Here is a 15,833-nt window from a genome sequence, read left to right as displayed (position 1 = left end):
GGGCCAGTGATTTCATCCTGCTCTACTTACGTTCTTATTGTATGCTCGCGATTTGGGGGATCTCTATGCTCCTCATTGTTGGGAAATACTTTTTAAAATACAGCAATCGTATCTTTTCTACTCATGTGACATTCAGTTTTTCAAACGTTAAACAGGAAGCAGAGTTAGTTCAAATGCATGATGGTCTTCACAAGAGCACAGAAGCCTACAAGTGGTTAGGAATATGGAATAGCAATAGAGCTAGTTGGGTAAGGCTTCTGCATAATGCTGAATGAGAAACTGTCACATATAAATAGCATAAGAAAAGAGTAGCAGTTGTTGTAATTGTTCATCCGCACTGAGTACCCAACTCTGGAGTAGCAAGGCAAAGTTTAGTGGGTCACTTTTGAAGTCTAGTAGTATTTCTTTCAGAGCTTGACGATATTAACTGGGATATGCAACAGGGAAGAAAAAAACCCTGTTGAATGTTCTTTGAAGTGGCATCTTATAAATATGCGCTTGTCATCTAAATTATTTTTCCCTCTTTTGATATCCTGCAGGTATCGAGACGACGGCTTTGATTCTGACGGCAGAGGTTCTACTATAAAGTGCTTTCAGTATAGCTCCAAATAAGCAATGCAAAATTAGAAGGAAAAGGTCACAGGAGAAAGTCTACTTTTCTAGGCTAAGATCCCTTCCTCTCCAATCCTGTCACTTCAATATTCTTCTCTGACCTAGAACATTTCGAAGGATACAGGCCATAAATGCTGCTTATGCCATGAAAGTCCTTCCACCTTGCCCTTCCTTTTTGGGAGGACCCTCAACATTTCTTCCGTGTCTTTACCACTCTGCTATAATACCTGACCGGAATTCCAGAGGAGCCAATGAGATAAACATCGAACAAGTAGACAGTTCCTGCCTTAAGTCCCCGGATGGTTTCTGTGGTTACCGCTCGCCGTAGATTGAGATCATGGAAGTATTTGCACAACACTTTGTGGCTTTTGGGCCTGGATTCCGGTCCCAAGCACCTGTCCGCATTCCTCGTTTCCATCCAAACTTGGTCCTCCTCGATCTGTTTCTTGTAGATGCAATATTTGCTCATTTGCTGTGTACCGAGCCAGGCGATAGTGACCGAGTCGCAGGTCCGCAGTTTGCTGAAAGACTTGATCTTTAAGCTTTCTGGGAGAACTGGGAAGAAAGGTTTGTGGAAGAGAGAAGAAACCTGAACTTTCACAGATGCATTGGAAGGTTCGGTGGACCCCAGATTCATCAAGTAGATATCTCCCACCCTTCCCTTCAGCGTGAAATGCCTCAATCCAGCAAAGCTTTCCGACATCAGGACTTTCCTGTCCCTGGATATTTCAACTCGAACTTGGCCACTGCAAGACTGAAAGGCAAACTGGACTTCCTTGTGCCTAGCCTGGTACTGCAAGCTGTAGAGTTTTTGTTTTCTGCCATCCAGGATGAGATGAACCATCTTCCCATCTTTCAACGCAGTGATTTTGGGTTCTGGTTCTTCCAGAGTCCTGGCAAAGGTTCCAGTATAGGCAGCGCTGGCATTGGTGAGAAAGTTGACCACAAAGACATCGAAATAATACTGGGTGCTGGGAGTCAGGTTGGGCACCATGTAGGTGTTCTTGGTGCCCACGCATATTTGCCTCACCTCCCCGCCGCTAGCTTTGCTGATGATGCTTAATTCACCGTTGGACAATATCATCACTTGTTGAGGGTTCGGGGAATACGGAGACAGAGACAGGGCTAATGCTGGTGGGGATTTCATACCAGAGGACCTTATCGCTGTCTCCGCTGCACACAAACTCTTGTAGTTGTGCTTTTCATTCATTAGGAGACAATACTGGACATGTTCTCGGTACTGCAGCACAGTGGGACTGTGTTTCCAAGCTAGAGTGACTGTGGCATGGTCGACGCCAATGACGTCTATGCGTGGATCTGCAGGGAGTTCCGGATACAGGTGGTCAGAAGTTGTGTCTGTCGTTAGGTACACTGTAATATGGGTGTCTCTTTCCGTGGATAAGAATTCAAGCATGTAGATGGTGGAATAGTAAGACATCCCCATGTAGGTCTCCACAGAATTACCCTTGTAACTAAAAAGAGTAGATTCCGTTTCTGTGGTCTTCTGAAACTTTAGGGCATCTTGACTGTTATAACCACCTGTTAGTGAAGTAAAAACATGTAAAGATGTTAAAGGCATTTTGTGTGTGTGTGGTGGGGGAGAATTTGTTAGTTTCTAAGCAATGGGTTGGATCCCAGAGATCTGTTCCATTAAATGCTGATGTCTTCCTCTGTGTCAAGGGAGGGCACATTGAGTCAGAGAAAGGTACTACTGTTAGTGGAGCAGATCCATGGGACCCAACCCTATGGATGGCTAACTTGTGACTTGGGTGGTAGAAATGGGATAGAGGTAATAGCCAGCTGGCCAGCAGGGGAAGTCCCATCCCAATAGCCATGATGCATCTTAAAACTCTGCAGGTTTAGAAGAAGCTTACAAACTGTGTTTTGGAATGTGTGTGTTCCTTTAAATCTCATTAGGAGGAAAGATGAACTGAGGCAGGGCAAGCAGGCAGAGCCATGTGGCTCTTTCCAGTGAGTATGTGAAGCTGTGAGAAAGGAAGACAGCACAGTTCCTCGGTTTGTTTTGCATTCATTTCAGAAGTTGTTTGCATAGTAAAATGGATAGTAAAGAGTAAACTAGAACCTGATTATGGGATGAAGGAAAACTCCACCCCCTAGATTGCTTTGTTCCTTACTTTTATTTTCCTCTGTTAGTCTGAAGAAGTTGGCTCAAATGCAGCAGAGTGCTACATTCAGCAACTTCTGTGAGTAAATTGCCCCAGTGAGATCACAAAAGTTTGGGCTTGCAAACTGTTTTTGTTTTGGCTGTTTTGTGAGTATGTGTATCCCTTATTAAAGCCATGCTTGGAAATGCTACTGAAGCCTGGCAATGGACTTGTGGGGGTATGACAAATTACACTTTCATTTACTGGAAGTGCAGCTGCTGGGGAACCCGTTGAAGGTAAAAAAGAGGATGAGGAAATGAAGACTTATATTTAAGGGAACTGCACTGCTGTATTATTTATTTATTTTAGGGAATGGGAAAGTTTCCAGGCTCCACCCCGCAAAGTCCCCAGGTATTTCCTGAGTGGGGCCTGGCAACCCTATAATAGAAACTTGTGGTACTGAAACATGAGGGCCTGCAAGCTCATAGATCCGGGACCACACTCTACCTGACTATTCTGTGCTACAGTGCTACGTTCTCTCTCTGGGTCAACAGATTACAAGCAAAACCTATTTAGAAAATGGGGTGAGTGGGGACGCGAGTGGCAGGAGAGGATGACTAGTATTTAAAGTTCCACTAGGTTGCCCTCAAAGTGTAAAATGCTAGAAGAATGTGACAGCTTAACTAAGAAGGAATCACTTGCCTACTTACTGCAGTGCTTAAGACGTAGTCTGGCAACCAACGGGCAATCAGGGTAGGGGAGGCTGTCAGTGATAGTGTGGTGTCATTTCTGGGGAAACCTGAAAGTGATACCATGCCGGAAACTCTATGGTAAAACCATGACTTTCCACAATTCCTAGAGAGGACTGATGTCACTTCTAGGTTTCCACTGGGAGTGACATCAGTCCTCTCTAGGAATCACCTAGGAATTCTGATGATTCTTAGAGAGACGTGATGTCACTGCCAGGTTTTCCCAGAACCAATGTCACACTCTTGCTGATGGCGATTTTTTTTTTTAAAAATTCTTCCTCCTGCCTTCTGCAAGAAACCAAGAAATCTCCCACCACCAAGGAGAACATTGCAACCCTATTTAACACCCTCAGCCACAAATGTAGATGGCTGAAAGCATTGCCAGTACACTGTAGTCGTTAAGAATGTCAGACGGGTATCTGGAAGAGCTGGATTCAAATCCCCACTTGTGCCATGGAAGCTCCCTAGGTGACCAAGGGCCAGTTCACTCTCTCAGCATCACCTACCTCACAGGATTGTTGTGAGGATAAAATGGAGGAGGAGGAGAAGGAGAAAAAGAAGATGATGATATTGGATTTATATCCCGCCCTATACTCTGAATCCCAGAGTGGTCACAATCTTCTTTACTTTCCACCCCGCCCCCCACACACACCCAACAGACACCCTGTGAGGTGGGTGGGGCTGAGAGAGCCAGGAGCTGCCCTTTCAAGGACAACCTCTGCCAGAGGCATGGCTGACTCAAGGCCATTCCAGCAGGTGCAAGTGGAGGAGTGGGGAATCAAACCCGGTTCTCCCAGATAAGAGTCCGCACACTTAACCACTACACCAAACTGGCTCTCCAGTAAGCTGCTTTGAGTCCCCATTAGGGAGAGAGAAGGGGTATAAATGAGTTAAATAAATAAATTAGCAGAGACCAGGTGACTCTAGAAACCAATGGGGCTTCATCTGGCCTTATACAGCTGCCAGCTCTGTCCTGACCTCTCAGTTTCGGCAAAATTGCTCAGAATAACTTGAGGACTTGGCCTGTCCACATGATGCAACTATCCCAGGGTCCTTTTTTGCTGTCTCCTAAGTTAAGCAGATGACAGACTTCTTGAAAACCAATCAGTACTGTGGAATGGCAACATCTGTGCTACACCTATCGGCAGGGGTGGAATTCTAGCAGGAGCTCCTTTGCATATTAGGCCACACACCCTGATGTAGCCAATCCTCCAAGAGCTTACAAGACTTATTTTTGTAAGTTCTTGGAGGATTGGCTGCATCAGGCATGTGTGGCCTAATGTGCAAAGGAACTCCTGCCAGAACTCCACCCCTGCCTATCATATTTTTATCCCACCCTTCCTCCAAGATCAGGGCAACACGCAATTCTCCTGTCCCAATTTCATTTCGCAATACATGTGAGAGGTAGGTTAGGCTGAGGGTGAGCAACCAACTGGCCCCAAGGTTATTATGTCAGATTGGAGACTGAACCTGAATCTTCCCACTCCTAATCTGATATTCCAGCTCCCATATCACCCCGACTGTCTAACCCCAAGTGTTGCCATTGTAGTAATTTATTTATTTATTTATTTTATTCGATTTATATCCCGCCCTCCCCACCGAGGTGGGCTCCGGGCGGCTTACAACAGAAAAAAGCTAACAGAGATCAATTTAAATACGTTAATAATTATACAATAAAATACATAAAAACCTAAAAATACATAAAACTTACATCGATATACACTATGCTACCTTTCCTTAAATCAGTCTTTCAAATTTTCCAGTAATTCAGTAATCTGATGTTCGAGATTTAATATTCAGGCATTCCGATCACAATTAATTACCGTATATGCCAACCGGAAGAGGGTTGTTTTACAGGCCCTGCGGAACTGTTCAAGGTTCCGCAGGGCCCTTACCTCCTCCGGGAGCTGATTCCACCAACAGGGAGCTAGTAAAATCCAGGCACATTTCTTTCTTTCTTTCTTTTTTACAATGCTCTCTTATGTATCTCTTACCACGTGCTGATTTTCCAAGGTAGTTCGGCGACATCTTATGGATCCATAAACTCCACTCAATGGGGACATCACAGGGGGTCACTGTCACGGTGAAAGGTGAAGAAGTTCTGCCTTCCTCCAAAACAAAATAGTACCTGGAAGCAGAGTACCAGACCAATTGAGGCTCATGGCAGCCCTACAGCAGGGCACCAAGCAATTAACAAGATACAAGAACCAGGGCTTGTTTTGAGCAGGAACACACAGGAACTCAGTTCTGGCTGGCTTGGTATCAGAGGGCGTGGCCTAATATGCACATGAGTTCCTGCTGGGCTTTTTCTATGCCTCCCCACAGAGAACTATAAAAAAATATAGCAGAAGATGGGGACAGATAAAAGGCAGTTGGTTGGTGGATGGGAAGGAGAGAAGGATGCAGGGAAAAGTGAGGATATGGGAGTTGCCAGGAGGAGGGAAAGAGGGATTAGTGTGGGAAAGGCAGGTACAGGGGAAGGTTAGCTGGCCCCTGAAAGTCCTTGCAGGTTCCCCACTGTGCAACCAGGCCTGTTGGATGGTCAGTGTTGTGCAACTGGGCCTATCCTCGTGACTGTCACCACACAACTGCCCCATAATTTTCCTGTGTAGAGGCTACCAGGTGAGGGAAGGCGGAAACACTGAAGGTGGTAGGCAGCAGCTAAAGGTAGGATGGCCAGTGGGTGGGAAGGAGAGAAAGAAGCTGAAAAGGGGGAGACACTATGGGGGCTTTTTGGGAAAGTGGAAAGAGGAAATAGTAGGATGGGGGAAGATAAAATGCCCCTCTCAAATCCTTGTGGGTTTCCCACTTGGAAATTTCTATTTTCTAAATTCTTTATCTGATATATATGCTTTGTACTTCTTTAGATTTATATTTTTTTCATGTGATTAAAAACTTCCAACAGGAGGTGCAGACCTTGGTTTTAAAGAAGCATGCTCCTAAAATGTGATCAATTTGGTGGGTACATTTGAAAGTGAGACCAATTAGTTTCAGTCTCAATCTCAACTAGTGGCAAATGAGTAGAGGAAATATTCTTTTAAGAACCCCTACCCTGTTCAATTAACCCAATTTTATTTCATTTTTGCTATGCTTTTTGGCGTTTTCCAATTTGCAGTTGTGTGCTGCATTATGTAACCTGATATATTAGGCAGTATGCTTGTCTCTGCAGTAAGCCATCTGGTTTATGCTTTGTGGCCGCTGTGCATCAATCTGCATCAGTTTTTAGATGCTAAGACTATCTGTGTCTTTGAGATATCTGAACTAAGTTCTGCTTAAAGAGAGAAGCACTATTTTTGCATAAATATGGTCATCTTTGTAGATCCCCCAGTTTGAATGCACAACACTGTTAGTTGTAGAATCAATCAATGAACTATCATAGTGACTTCAATCACATCACTCTCTATTTGTATTGGTACAAATTATACTGTGGCCAGGTCACTGTATTGAAAGCAAGCATGGATGATCAGCACTCTGATCAGTTTCATCTGGGATACTTCCTTTCCATCATTTGTAATCGCACCCAAGGCTGAAAGAGATGTGACTTGAAGACCGAGGAAACACAAGAATTGTCTCTGAATCATGGGACTCCTCAGGAGAAGAGGAGCTTTGTGTGGCCAGCTCTGAGCCAGCTGACGACAAGCTGGAAGAAGAGCTGCAGGCTCATCAAGGCTCACAATCAGCAGCTGACTCAGAGCCACTAGCACCCAGCCCTGATGCAGCAGGTGAACGTCAGTTAAGCATTAGCAGTCCACCAGGCTCACCTCCACCCTTTGAGTGCTGAAGGCAGCAGCTAAAAAGGGAGCTGCAAGAAAGACAACAGAGTACTTGGCTATTGACTTGTTGCCAGCTGCTTCATGAATTTGTGCATGCACGTGAAAGCTTAAGCCTAGAATTAAACTTTGTTGGTCTTAAAGGTGTCACAGGGCCCCATTCTGCCTTGGAAGCTTGATGGGTGAATTTGAGTTGGTCACTCTCTCTCAGTCTCACCTACCTCACCAGGTTTTGGTGAGGATAAAATGGAGGAGAGAATGTTGTAGGCAAATTTGGGTACACCATTGGGGAGAAAAGTGAGGTATAAATGAAGTAAGTAATAATTTTTAATAGTATCATACAGAAGAGTGGCTGGATTATTGACCAAGGGGAGTAAAGAAAGCACTTAGGAGGTACTCTTACCTTTTAGGTATATCCTTTAGGAGGTGAATTGTGGTCTCCTTGCCATCGGCGAGAATAACTGTGTGATAGAAATTGAGGAGGTCACTCTTGAAACTTTGCTGTAAACTGTTGGCCATCTCCAGGGAATGAGAGAAGCACATGAGCACAAGAAGCCAGAAGGACGAGCAAGAACGGAGTTGAGACATCATTGGTCCTACAGACCAAGAAGATAAATATATGGTGTTTTAAATGTACATATTGCTGATAAGCGACTCTAGGCTCACAAGAGTCCAAGACACCCATCTGAAGCTATTAGAGTTTGATGTCCCAGCTGTATCCAACTCCTATCCCCCCCATAAGTTTTTCATCAGTAGGAAATCTACCCATGGAGGGGTCAGGGACTGAGGGATGCTTCCTAGTCCTCCTGAGTGGAACAATCAAGAGCCAAAGGAGTGGGTGAACATCATCTGTGGTAAAGGGATCTGAGAGGAAGCCATTTTGTACATGGGTGATTGAGTCCTTGTTACTTTACAAAACTGGCAGTGTGAGAGAGGGACTCCTAGGTCATGGCACCAAAATTCTGCAGCGCTCTCCCCAGGGAGATTTGTCTATCCTCTTCTGTTGCCCTCTTCCACCAGCTGGTGAAGGCTCCATTGCTTTGTTCAGCATTCCCTCAGCGATCCCTCCCTCCTGACCAATGTATTAATTGCTCTTTATATTAACTGCTCTATATGTCTTTGTCCATATTTTAATTCTGTTTTTAATTTGTTTAATTACTGTGTTGCTGGCGGGGGGGGGGGGGGGGGTTGATTTTAATTTTTAAATGTGAGGGCAGAAAGGCAGGACATAGGACTGTGAAATGCGATTTGCGAAATTGCAAAGTTCAAAAACCACCTCCCCCTCTTGGTCCCCTGGGGACGGAGGGAAAGAACCAGAGCTTCCTTTGCCCAGTTCCCTGATCCTCTGGGAGATACACAAAGAAAGCACCTTTAAGACCAACAAGTGCTAATGTATTAAGCATGTTTTAAGTGTTTTTTTTCTTTAACCATGTTTGTCTGTGTCCTTTTAAAAGATTATATCTCTGCTACCTAATTTTAAATAGGTACACACATGGCCCGGCCTAACACAGCCCAGCCCAACAAGGTCTCATTTACGTCAGATCCGGCCGTCATAACAAATGAGTTTTGACACCCCTGCTCTAGCTCATGACTCAGGAGCTCATTATTCTGTGTAAAACGTTTTAGGGATCCCTCTGGACTGAAAGGCAGGGCAGACACTGCTTAAGTAAATAACAAAGGCAGCATATGAAACAAAGGACATGCGGCAACTCAGTTTATTAACCGCTGGACCACACCTGCTTCCAGCTACATCTCCCATTTCTGACAGCATCTTCAATCCAAATAGCTCCCCTTGCCTGAAGGAAAGAACCACCTATTCTTTTGGAGGGCTATTGAGCCCAGCTTGCGAGATTTCTGTGAGTGGAGCCTGAGGATGGTGAGATCAGGGGAGGGGAGGGAGCTTCAGAGAGGATGTAACACAGGAGAGTTCATCCCCAAAGCTTCCATTTTCTCCAAAGGAACTGATCCCTGTAGTCTGGAGTTCAGTTATAACCAGGGGTAGAATTCTAGCAGGAGCTCCTTTGCATATTAGGCTACACACCCCTGATGTAGCCAACCCTCCAAGAGCTTACAAGGCTCTTTTCTGTAAGCTCTTGAGGGATTGCCTACATCAGGGGTGTGTGGACTAATATGCAAAGGAGCTCCTGCTAGAATTCCACTCCTGGTTATAACTCCAAGCTGTCTCCAGGAGGTTGGCCACCTTATTTTGTAGTCAGAATCCTGAGGAAATGCATCATCTCTGAAACAGAAGCATTTCCTGGAGGAAAGTTATTTGGTTCTCATAGACCAGCGTGTCAAACATGTGGCCTGGGGGCCGAATCAGGCCCCCAGAGGTCTCCAATCAGGCCCCTGAGCAACTGGCTGTCATCTGCTTCCTTCTCTATCTCTCTTGCTTCCTTCTGCACCACGGCCTGCTTTGGCCAGGCTTGCTGAACTGCACGGGAACTACAGAGCAAAGCCTCTATTTTCTCCATTGTTTGAGGGTCCTCCCTTGAAATAGCTTGTTTTGCCGGGCTCTCTCAATCGCACAGCAGAGCTACTGAGCCAAGTCTCTCTTCCTTCTATTGGCTGAGGTTCCTCCCCGTCCTGGTCCCCTGGGGAAGGAAGGAAAGAGCCAGAACTTCCTTTGCCCACTTCCTTGGATCCCATGGGAGAGATACCAAGAAAGCACCTTTAAGGCCAATGAGTGCTGTTTTAAGCATGGTTTATATTATTTTTTAAAAAATCTTTAATTGTGTTTGCCTGTGTCCTTTATAAAGTTTATATCTCTGCTACCTAGTCTTAAATAAGTACACACGCGGCCCAACCTGACATGGCCCAGCCCAACAGGGTCTCATTTATGTCAGATTCGACCCTCATACCAAATGAATTTGACGCCCCTGCCATAGACCAAAGCAGCAGAAACTGCATGTATGATGAAATGTCAGTGGGTCCCCTGGAAAGACTGACAAATTAATTGTTTTCTATGAAAGAAGAGCACAATAAGGACTGGAAGGGGAAGCTGGAAAGCTGACCAAGAGGCAGCAGAACCAAGAGCCCGTAGGCAGGGGGTGCTCTTTGAATAGCCAGGGAAGGAGCCTCTTTGAACCAGTCCAGAATAACAAATAAGAAGGCAACTGGTAAATCTGATTAACAAGCAGCGATAAGTGACCATAAAGAGAAACATAAAGAGGAAGGGAACCAGGACTTTGCTGATACATTAAAAAAGAGAACATCAAAACCCAGCACCTCATTATAAATACTTTCATTCTAAGAAAAAGAAAAGGGTCTGATTCATATCTCTCTCCTGGGTCTGTGTTTTGTATCACTGCACCCCCTTTGCCATTTTAATCCCTCCAAGTGATTTATCATAATTGTGATTACATTGTATCAAGAGATCCATCCTGTTCAGAACCTTGAAACGAGAGAATGTCCCGTTGCCTTCAGTTCTGAAAATGCTGTGAGTCAATTGCACCCAAATAAATAACACACCAATTCAACTTAAAAAATAGTCTTGCATCTGAATTGCCTACATTAAATCCCCGGCATTGGTGTTCTCACTGTATACTGAAATCATTCTCTCTTTTCCAGATCCTTAGTGCTGGATCTTATCAACTCAACAGAAACGCTTGAACTTCTACACGGATATGAACATTTTATATACTTCCTGTGATTCCAAAAGTAAACAACAGTCACACACAAAGCCCTCTTGTGAAGAAAGACAGATACAAAGGGCTAATCCCAGATATAAACTAGATTCCTCATGATTACATAAACAGTGTATACCATTCTTACAAATATATTGGGGTTCGGGGGAGAAAGCAATTCCTTACCTTTGGACAGGGCAACTTCCTTTCTATGCAGAAATCCAAAATGAAACACACCAGCTCACACCTTTTGAGAGCTTTGCCGGCGGATGGAAATCAAAATCAGGAACCCATTTAACAGGATTCCACTGATTTTTCCATATGTTTCAAGCAGGAGGCTTCTGTAAAATGTTTTCAGTCCTATAAGCGGAGAGAGAGAGGGAGAGAGGGGAAAGTTCTCCTATTTTTCCTCTAAACCTATGCAAAGCCAGATGGTCCCATTCCGACCACCCTTGAGGGGGAAAGTATACAACTTTGCTATCTGCCCTCTGAGAGCAAGGTTTTAATCCTTGTGGAAGGCATTAGGCAGACAGCTAGGCTGGAAGGGAACACCCTGCCCCACTGGTGGCTGCTCAGAGAGTGGGTCTCTGATAGAAATGCAAAGGAGTGCCTGTGTGTGAGGTGGAGTGCGTGAGTGTGCGTTCATTTAACCCTTTCGTAGTATCTGTCAGCCAAAAGCTTGGTTATCTATCCGCATGCCTATTGATGTAACCAGGATGGCCTTACTCTGTTTCCATCCAGTTCTCAGAAATGAAACTAAGCCAAGATGCCAGCTAGGTATCTGAAGACACTAGTGAGATACAGTGTATATATTTTTTAAAAAGTTAGGACTTTACCAGGATAGCCATAACAGCTGTGGAACAAACGCAATGGAATGTAAGCTGGAAACAATAGCGGTCCATCAGAAGAGCCAACCTGGATTGTGAATGTTCATACACAAATTATGTAGCCTTAGGAGCACTCAAGGGATTGTTCAACTGGCATTCCTTTATACTGAAAGTGTACTAATTTACACTTTATTGTTATGCAGCTGCACCTACTATTCAATGGACAAGGTAGGTGGGTGGGGAGGAGGGAGAACCCTCAGAAAGGATCAGGAGCTGTGCTTCTGTGAGCTCCTGCTGAATTCAAGGCCTGCTTACATGTTACATTTTCTTTTAAATAAATCCACCAGTATTGGTTTCTTAACTTAAAGCAAAGGTTCTCTGTGCAGATAACGTGGTAACCATTAGACTAGGCCACATTGCTGCACTGAAGCTCAGAAGGAGCACTCTGCAAAGAGAAGGTAAGGATGGCTGCCTGGCCAGTCCAGCCATCCTAAACCAGACCCAACAATTACATCCCATGAGGGAACAAAAAGAGACAGCATCATGACCTGACATAGACTCACGGAGGCCACAAAAAATGCCAGACTTGGACCTGCTGCACCTAGGCCTAAGAAGGGAAAGGCGAGGCTAATTCCTACTTGTTTTTCCTGCTCCTACTCGTTGGTGTCATTTATTCAAGTGGGGAAAAGAAAGGAAGGAACAGGGAGGAAGTACGGCCTACCAATAGCTGAGCTACCACATGAATGTGTGAGAGAGAGCTGTGTGGGACATGCGTGCAACCGGGTCTTTTTTCTTTGCAAGTCTGAGAATGAGAATGTGTACATGTGTGTTTGTGGGATTCTTATGCTTGGTCCATGTGTGAATGGGAAACCACTGCAGCTCCCTTGCCTTGAAACTGGCCCTGTGTGAAAACCGTGAGAAGGAATTTCTGAGAAGAAGAAATACACACTAGCCTGTGAGATTTCACGAAGATCTCTGCTTATCCATGAAAATGGGCAACGTTCCAAGGTACTAATGAAGCTTCTTTGCTGCTGACATTGGATGACAACACTAAACATCTCTAAACCTCCTCTTTGGTGTCCTGGGGCAGCAGCCAAACATGTTAAATGCTTCCAGAGAGAAGATGATGAAGATATTGGATTTATATCCCGTCCTTCACTCTGAATCTCAGAGTGGCTCACCATCTCCTTTATCTTCTTCCCCCACAACAGACAACCTGTGAGGTGGGTAGGGCTGAGAGGGCTCTCACAGCAGCTGCCCTTTTAAAGACAATCTCTGCCAGAGCTATGGCTGACCCAAGGCCATCTCAGCAGGTGCAAGTGGAGGAGTGGGGACTCCAACCCAGTTCTCCCAGATAAGAGTCTGCACACTTAACCACTACACCAAACTGGCTCTCTCGTGAGGGGTAGAAGTCACTCTACCCCTCATGAAAACAGGCCAGATCCATCTCACCCAAACCTATCACTCCAGCAAACTTTAGAAATCATACCTTCTTCCTGATCCTATCTACACTTGGACAACAAAGGGGTGCTAATTGTGTGGTTAAGTGAATGAAGTACATTTGTCGCCTGGCTCTCCTCTTCTGTTCTCTAGCACACCTTTCAAGGATGGCAGGGTGACAGGCTCTCTGCTGGCCTTACTCTCACATTTTAGAAGAAGTCCAGTTGTATAGGACTGTCCTATTCACATTTGTGGAAATCTGGCCCTGGCTTCCACCAATCAATGAACGAAATCTGGGCAGAGTTTCTATGAGATCTTAGGTGGGGCTCTTAATCAAAGGCTAAAGTGAAAATGAAATTTCTGTAGGGTTGCCAGCCTCCAGATGGGGCTTGGAGATCTCCCACTTTTATAAGTGATCTCCAGCTTTCAGAGGTCAGCTCCCCTGGAGAAAATGGCTGCTCTGAAGGGTGGACTCTGTGGCACTGTACCATGCTGTGGCCCCTCCCCAAGCCCCTCCCTCTCCTAGACCCACCCCCAAAGTCTCCAGGTATTTTCCAACGCAGAACTGGCAACCCTAAATTTATGGCAGAATCTTGTACAACAGCCAAGCCAATAATTGGGAGAAAAAGTTTGAACAAAAGGTCTAGTACAGTAAATGTGAGTCCAGCTCCCTCCACGTAGCCAATCAACCCAACTTCCTGCAGAATTTAATGATGTAATGATTATGATGATGGTGGTGACGGCACAGTAGGAGTAAAAACAATCTGGAGACCATACTGCATTGGACCAAGGGCTGTGAATAAGTCAAATCAGAAGCTCTTAATCCGGAGTTCCAGGAAGACTCCAGAGTTCCAGGAAGATTCCAGGCAGTCAACGCAGTGTTTCGGAATATTGATGCATTTCCTTGACCTTCATCAGGACCACGACATCAAATGGAATCAAAGCCTTCCTTTATTAAGCATAACAGCTGTTTAATCAACTTTGGTTCTGAAATAAGAGACTTTGCATACTTACACTACTGTGCACATCAGCCCAATGCATATATATGCAACAGCGCTTTTTGGAGCTCATCAGGACTTTTTCAGATTTCTTACTGAGAATAGTGATGTGAAGTGTGGAGCTTTACATAGAACTGTATATCTCAAATGTTGAAACTGATTGTGTATTGTATAGTGTGTTTGTCTATATTGAATTTAATTAGCAAAAATGATGGTTACAAACTTATGCATTGCTAAAGACTTTTTGTATGGTGTTAATTCATGAACAGCAAGGACCTACATTACAATGCAGAGGTCTAATAGAGTAAATCCAGGAAGCAGGGCTTTTTTTGAACAGGAAAGCACAGAAATGCAGTTCCAGCTGGCTTGGTGCCCAGGGGTGTGTGTGTGTGTGTGGCCTAATATGCAAATGAGTTCCTGCTGGGCTTTTTGCTGTGTGAAACAATGGTGACATCAGGGTGTGTGGCTTAATATGCAAGGTGGGCACTCAGAACCTGACCAGATCTGAAAGAGACTTGAACTCACCATTGTTCAGGGCTGAAGTGAAATGAAGAGTTTCTGTACCCCTATTTTCTCTGCCTAAAGGAGTCTCAGAGCAGCTCGCTTCCCTTTCCCTCCCCACAACAGGTCCCACATGAGGAGGGTGGGGCAGAGAGGGCTCAGAGAGAACTGTGACTGACCCAAGGTCACCCAGCAGGCTTTGCATGGAGAAGTGAGGAACCAAACCCAGTTCACGAGATTAGAATCCACTGCCCTTAACTACTATACCATAGCTCGCTCTCTACACCACTTTCACATTCAGCAATTCCACTCGGTTGTGTCACAATCTGATCTCTAAATGTAACTTTCCATTACATTAGTAAAAGTGTAAACGGTAAATGAGTGGGTAAAGCTATTACAGTAATGTCTCTTCATATTCTGGAAGAAGAGGCTATTTCAACAGGGGTAGCTAGAGTGGAGTTCCTATGGTGGTGGCTGAGAACTAAAATAATTATTTTCTAGGACAGGGTTGGCCAAACTGCGGCTCAGGAGCCACATGTGGCTCTTTCACACGTATTGTGCGGCTCTCAAAGCCCCTACTGTCCTGTCAGCTGGATTTGAGAAGGCATTTCTCTCTTTAAATAACTTTTCCAAGCCAAGCCAGTCAGTAGATTGGACAATGCATTTAAAATTGCTTTCTTTCCACCTCTCCCTCCCTCCCTCCCTCCCTTCCTTCCTTCCCAAACATCTCATGTTCACATCTTGTGGCTCTCAAACATCTGTTGTTTATACTATGCAGCTCTTATGTTAAGCAAGTTTGGCCACCCTTGTTCAAGGAGGTCTTGCAAATAAGCTTTAGCTAGGCACACATGACATAAAAGCTGGTCCTGGCTGGATGCAAACTTTTTCCCCCCCCCTTAAAAAAATTTGGCTACCTATACCCACAATGGACCATTTGTAATGCCAATTTGCATTCCCTCTGGATGGAAACGATCCAGTATTACTGTCCTCTTCTAACTTTTGCTTCCATCGCAAATGGAACTCTGCCAGCACACACAGGAGAGAGAACTGATTGCATACATTTGCTACAGCTTGAGTTGAGTAAAATTGCATTAAGCAGTGCTTCGTGTGCGGTAGGCAGTGATCTGTCACAATGTGCGTAATTCCTATTTGGCAAGTTTCTGCCACATGTATTATTTTAACTGGGATGCAGAGATAGCAATGCT

The 15,833-nt window shown here is 44.8% G+C and overlaps 1 protein-coding gene across 1 annotated transcript; it reads right to left on the bottom strand.

Moving 5' to 3' along the window:
- Window positions 1–297: 297 nt before the first annotated feature.
- On the bottom strand, window positions 298–7,828 carry LOC132573553 (protein NDNF-like). The gene is made up of 3 exons (XM_060241082.1): window positions 7,640–7,828; window positions 5,461–5,594; window positions 298–2,151 (listed from the first exon to the last, which is right to left on the bottom strand). The coding sequence occupies exons 1-3, from the start codon at window positions 7,825–7,827 to the stop codon at window positions 800–802; spliced, it is 1,674 nt and encodes a 557-aa protein (XP_060097065.1). The 5' UTR covers window position 7,828; the 3' UTR covers window positions 298–799.
- Between the last annotated feature and the right edge of the window lie 8,005 nt (window positions 7,829–15,833).

This window comes from Heteronotia binoei, chromosome 6 (genome assembly GCF_032191835.1).
Source record: "Heteronotia binoei isolate CCM8104 ecotype False Entrance Well chromosome 6, APGP_CSIRO_Hbin_v1, whole genome shotgun sequence".
Taxonomy (NCBI): Eukaryota; Metazoa; Chordata; class Lepidosauria; order Squamata; family Gekkonidae; genus Heteronotia; species Heteronotia binoei.
This window is presented reverse-complemented; position numbering and strand designations above follow the sequence as displayed.

Bases quoted from the DNA above. Each gene is read 5' to 3' on its own strand.
- LOC132573553 (XM_060241082.1), bottom strand. From the start codon at position 7,827: ATGATGTCTCAACTCCGTTCTTGCTCGTCCTTCTGGCTTCTTGTGCTC. The intron at 5,595-7,639 runs GTAAGAGTACCT...CTCTGCTTCCAG, and splicing joins CTAAAGGATATACCTAAAAG to GTACTATTTTGTTTTGGAGG. The intron at 2,152-5,460 runs GTAAGAGATACA...CTTCACTAACAG, and splicing joins CCTTGGAAAATCAGCACGTG to GTGGTTATAACAGTCAAGAT.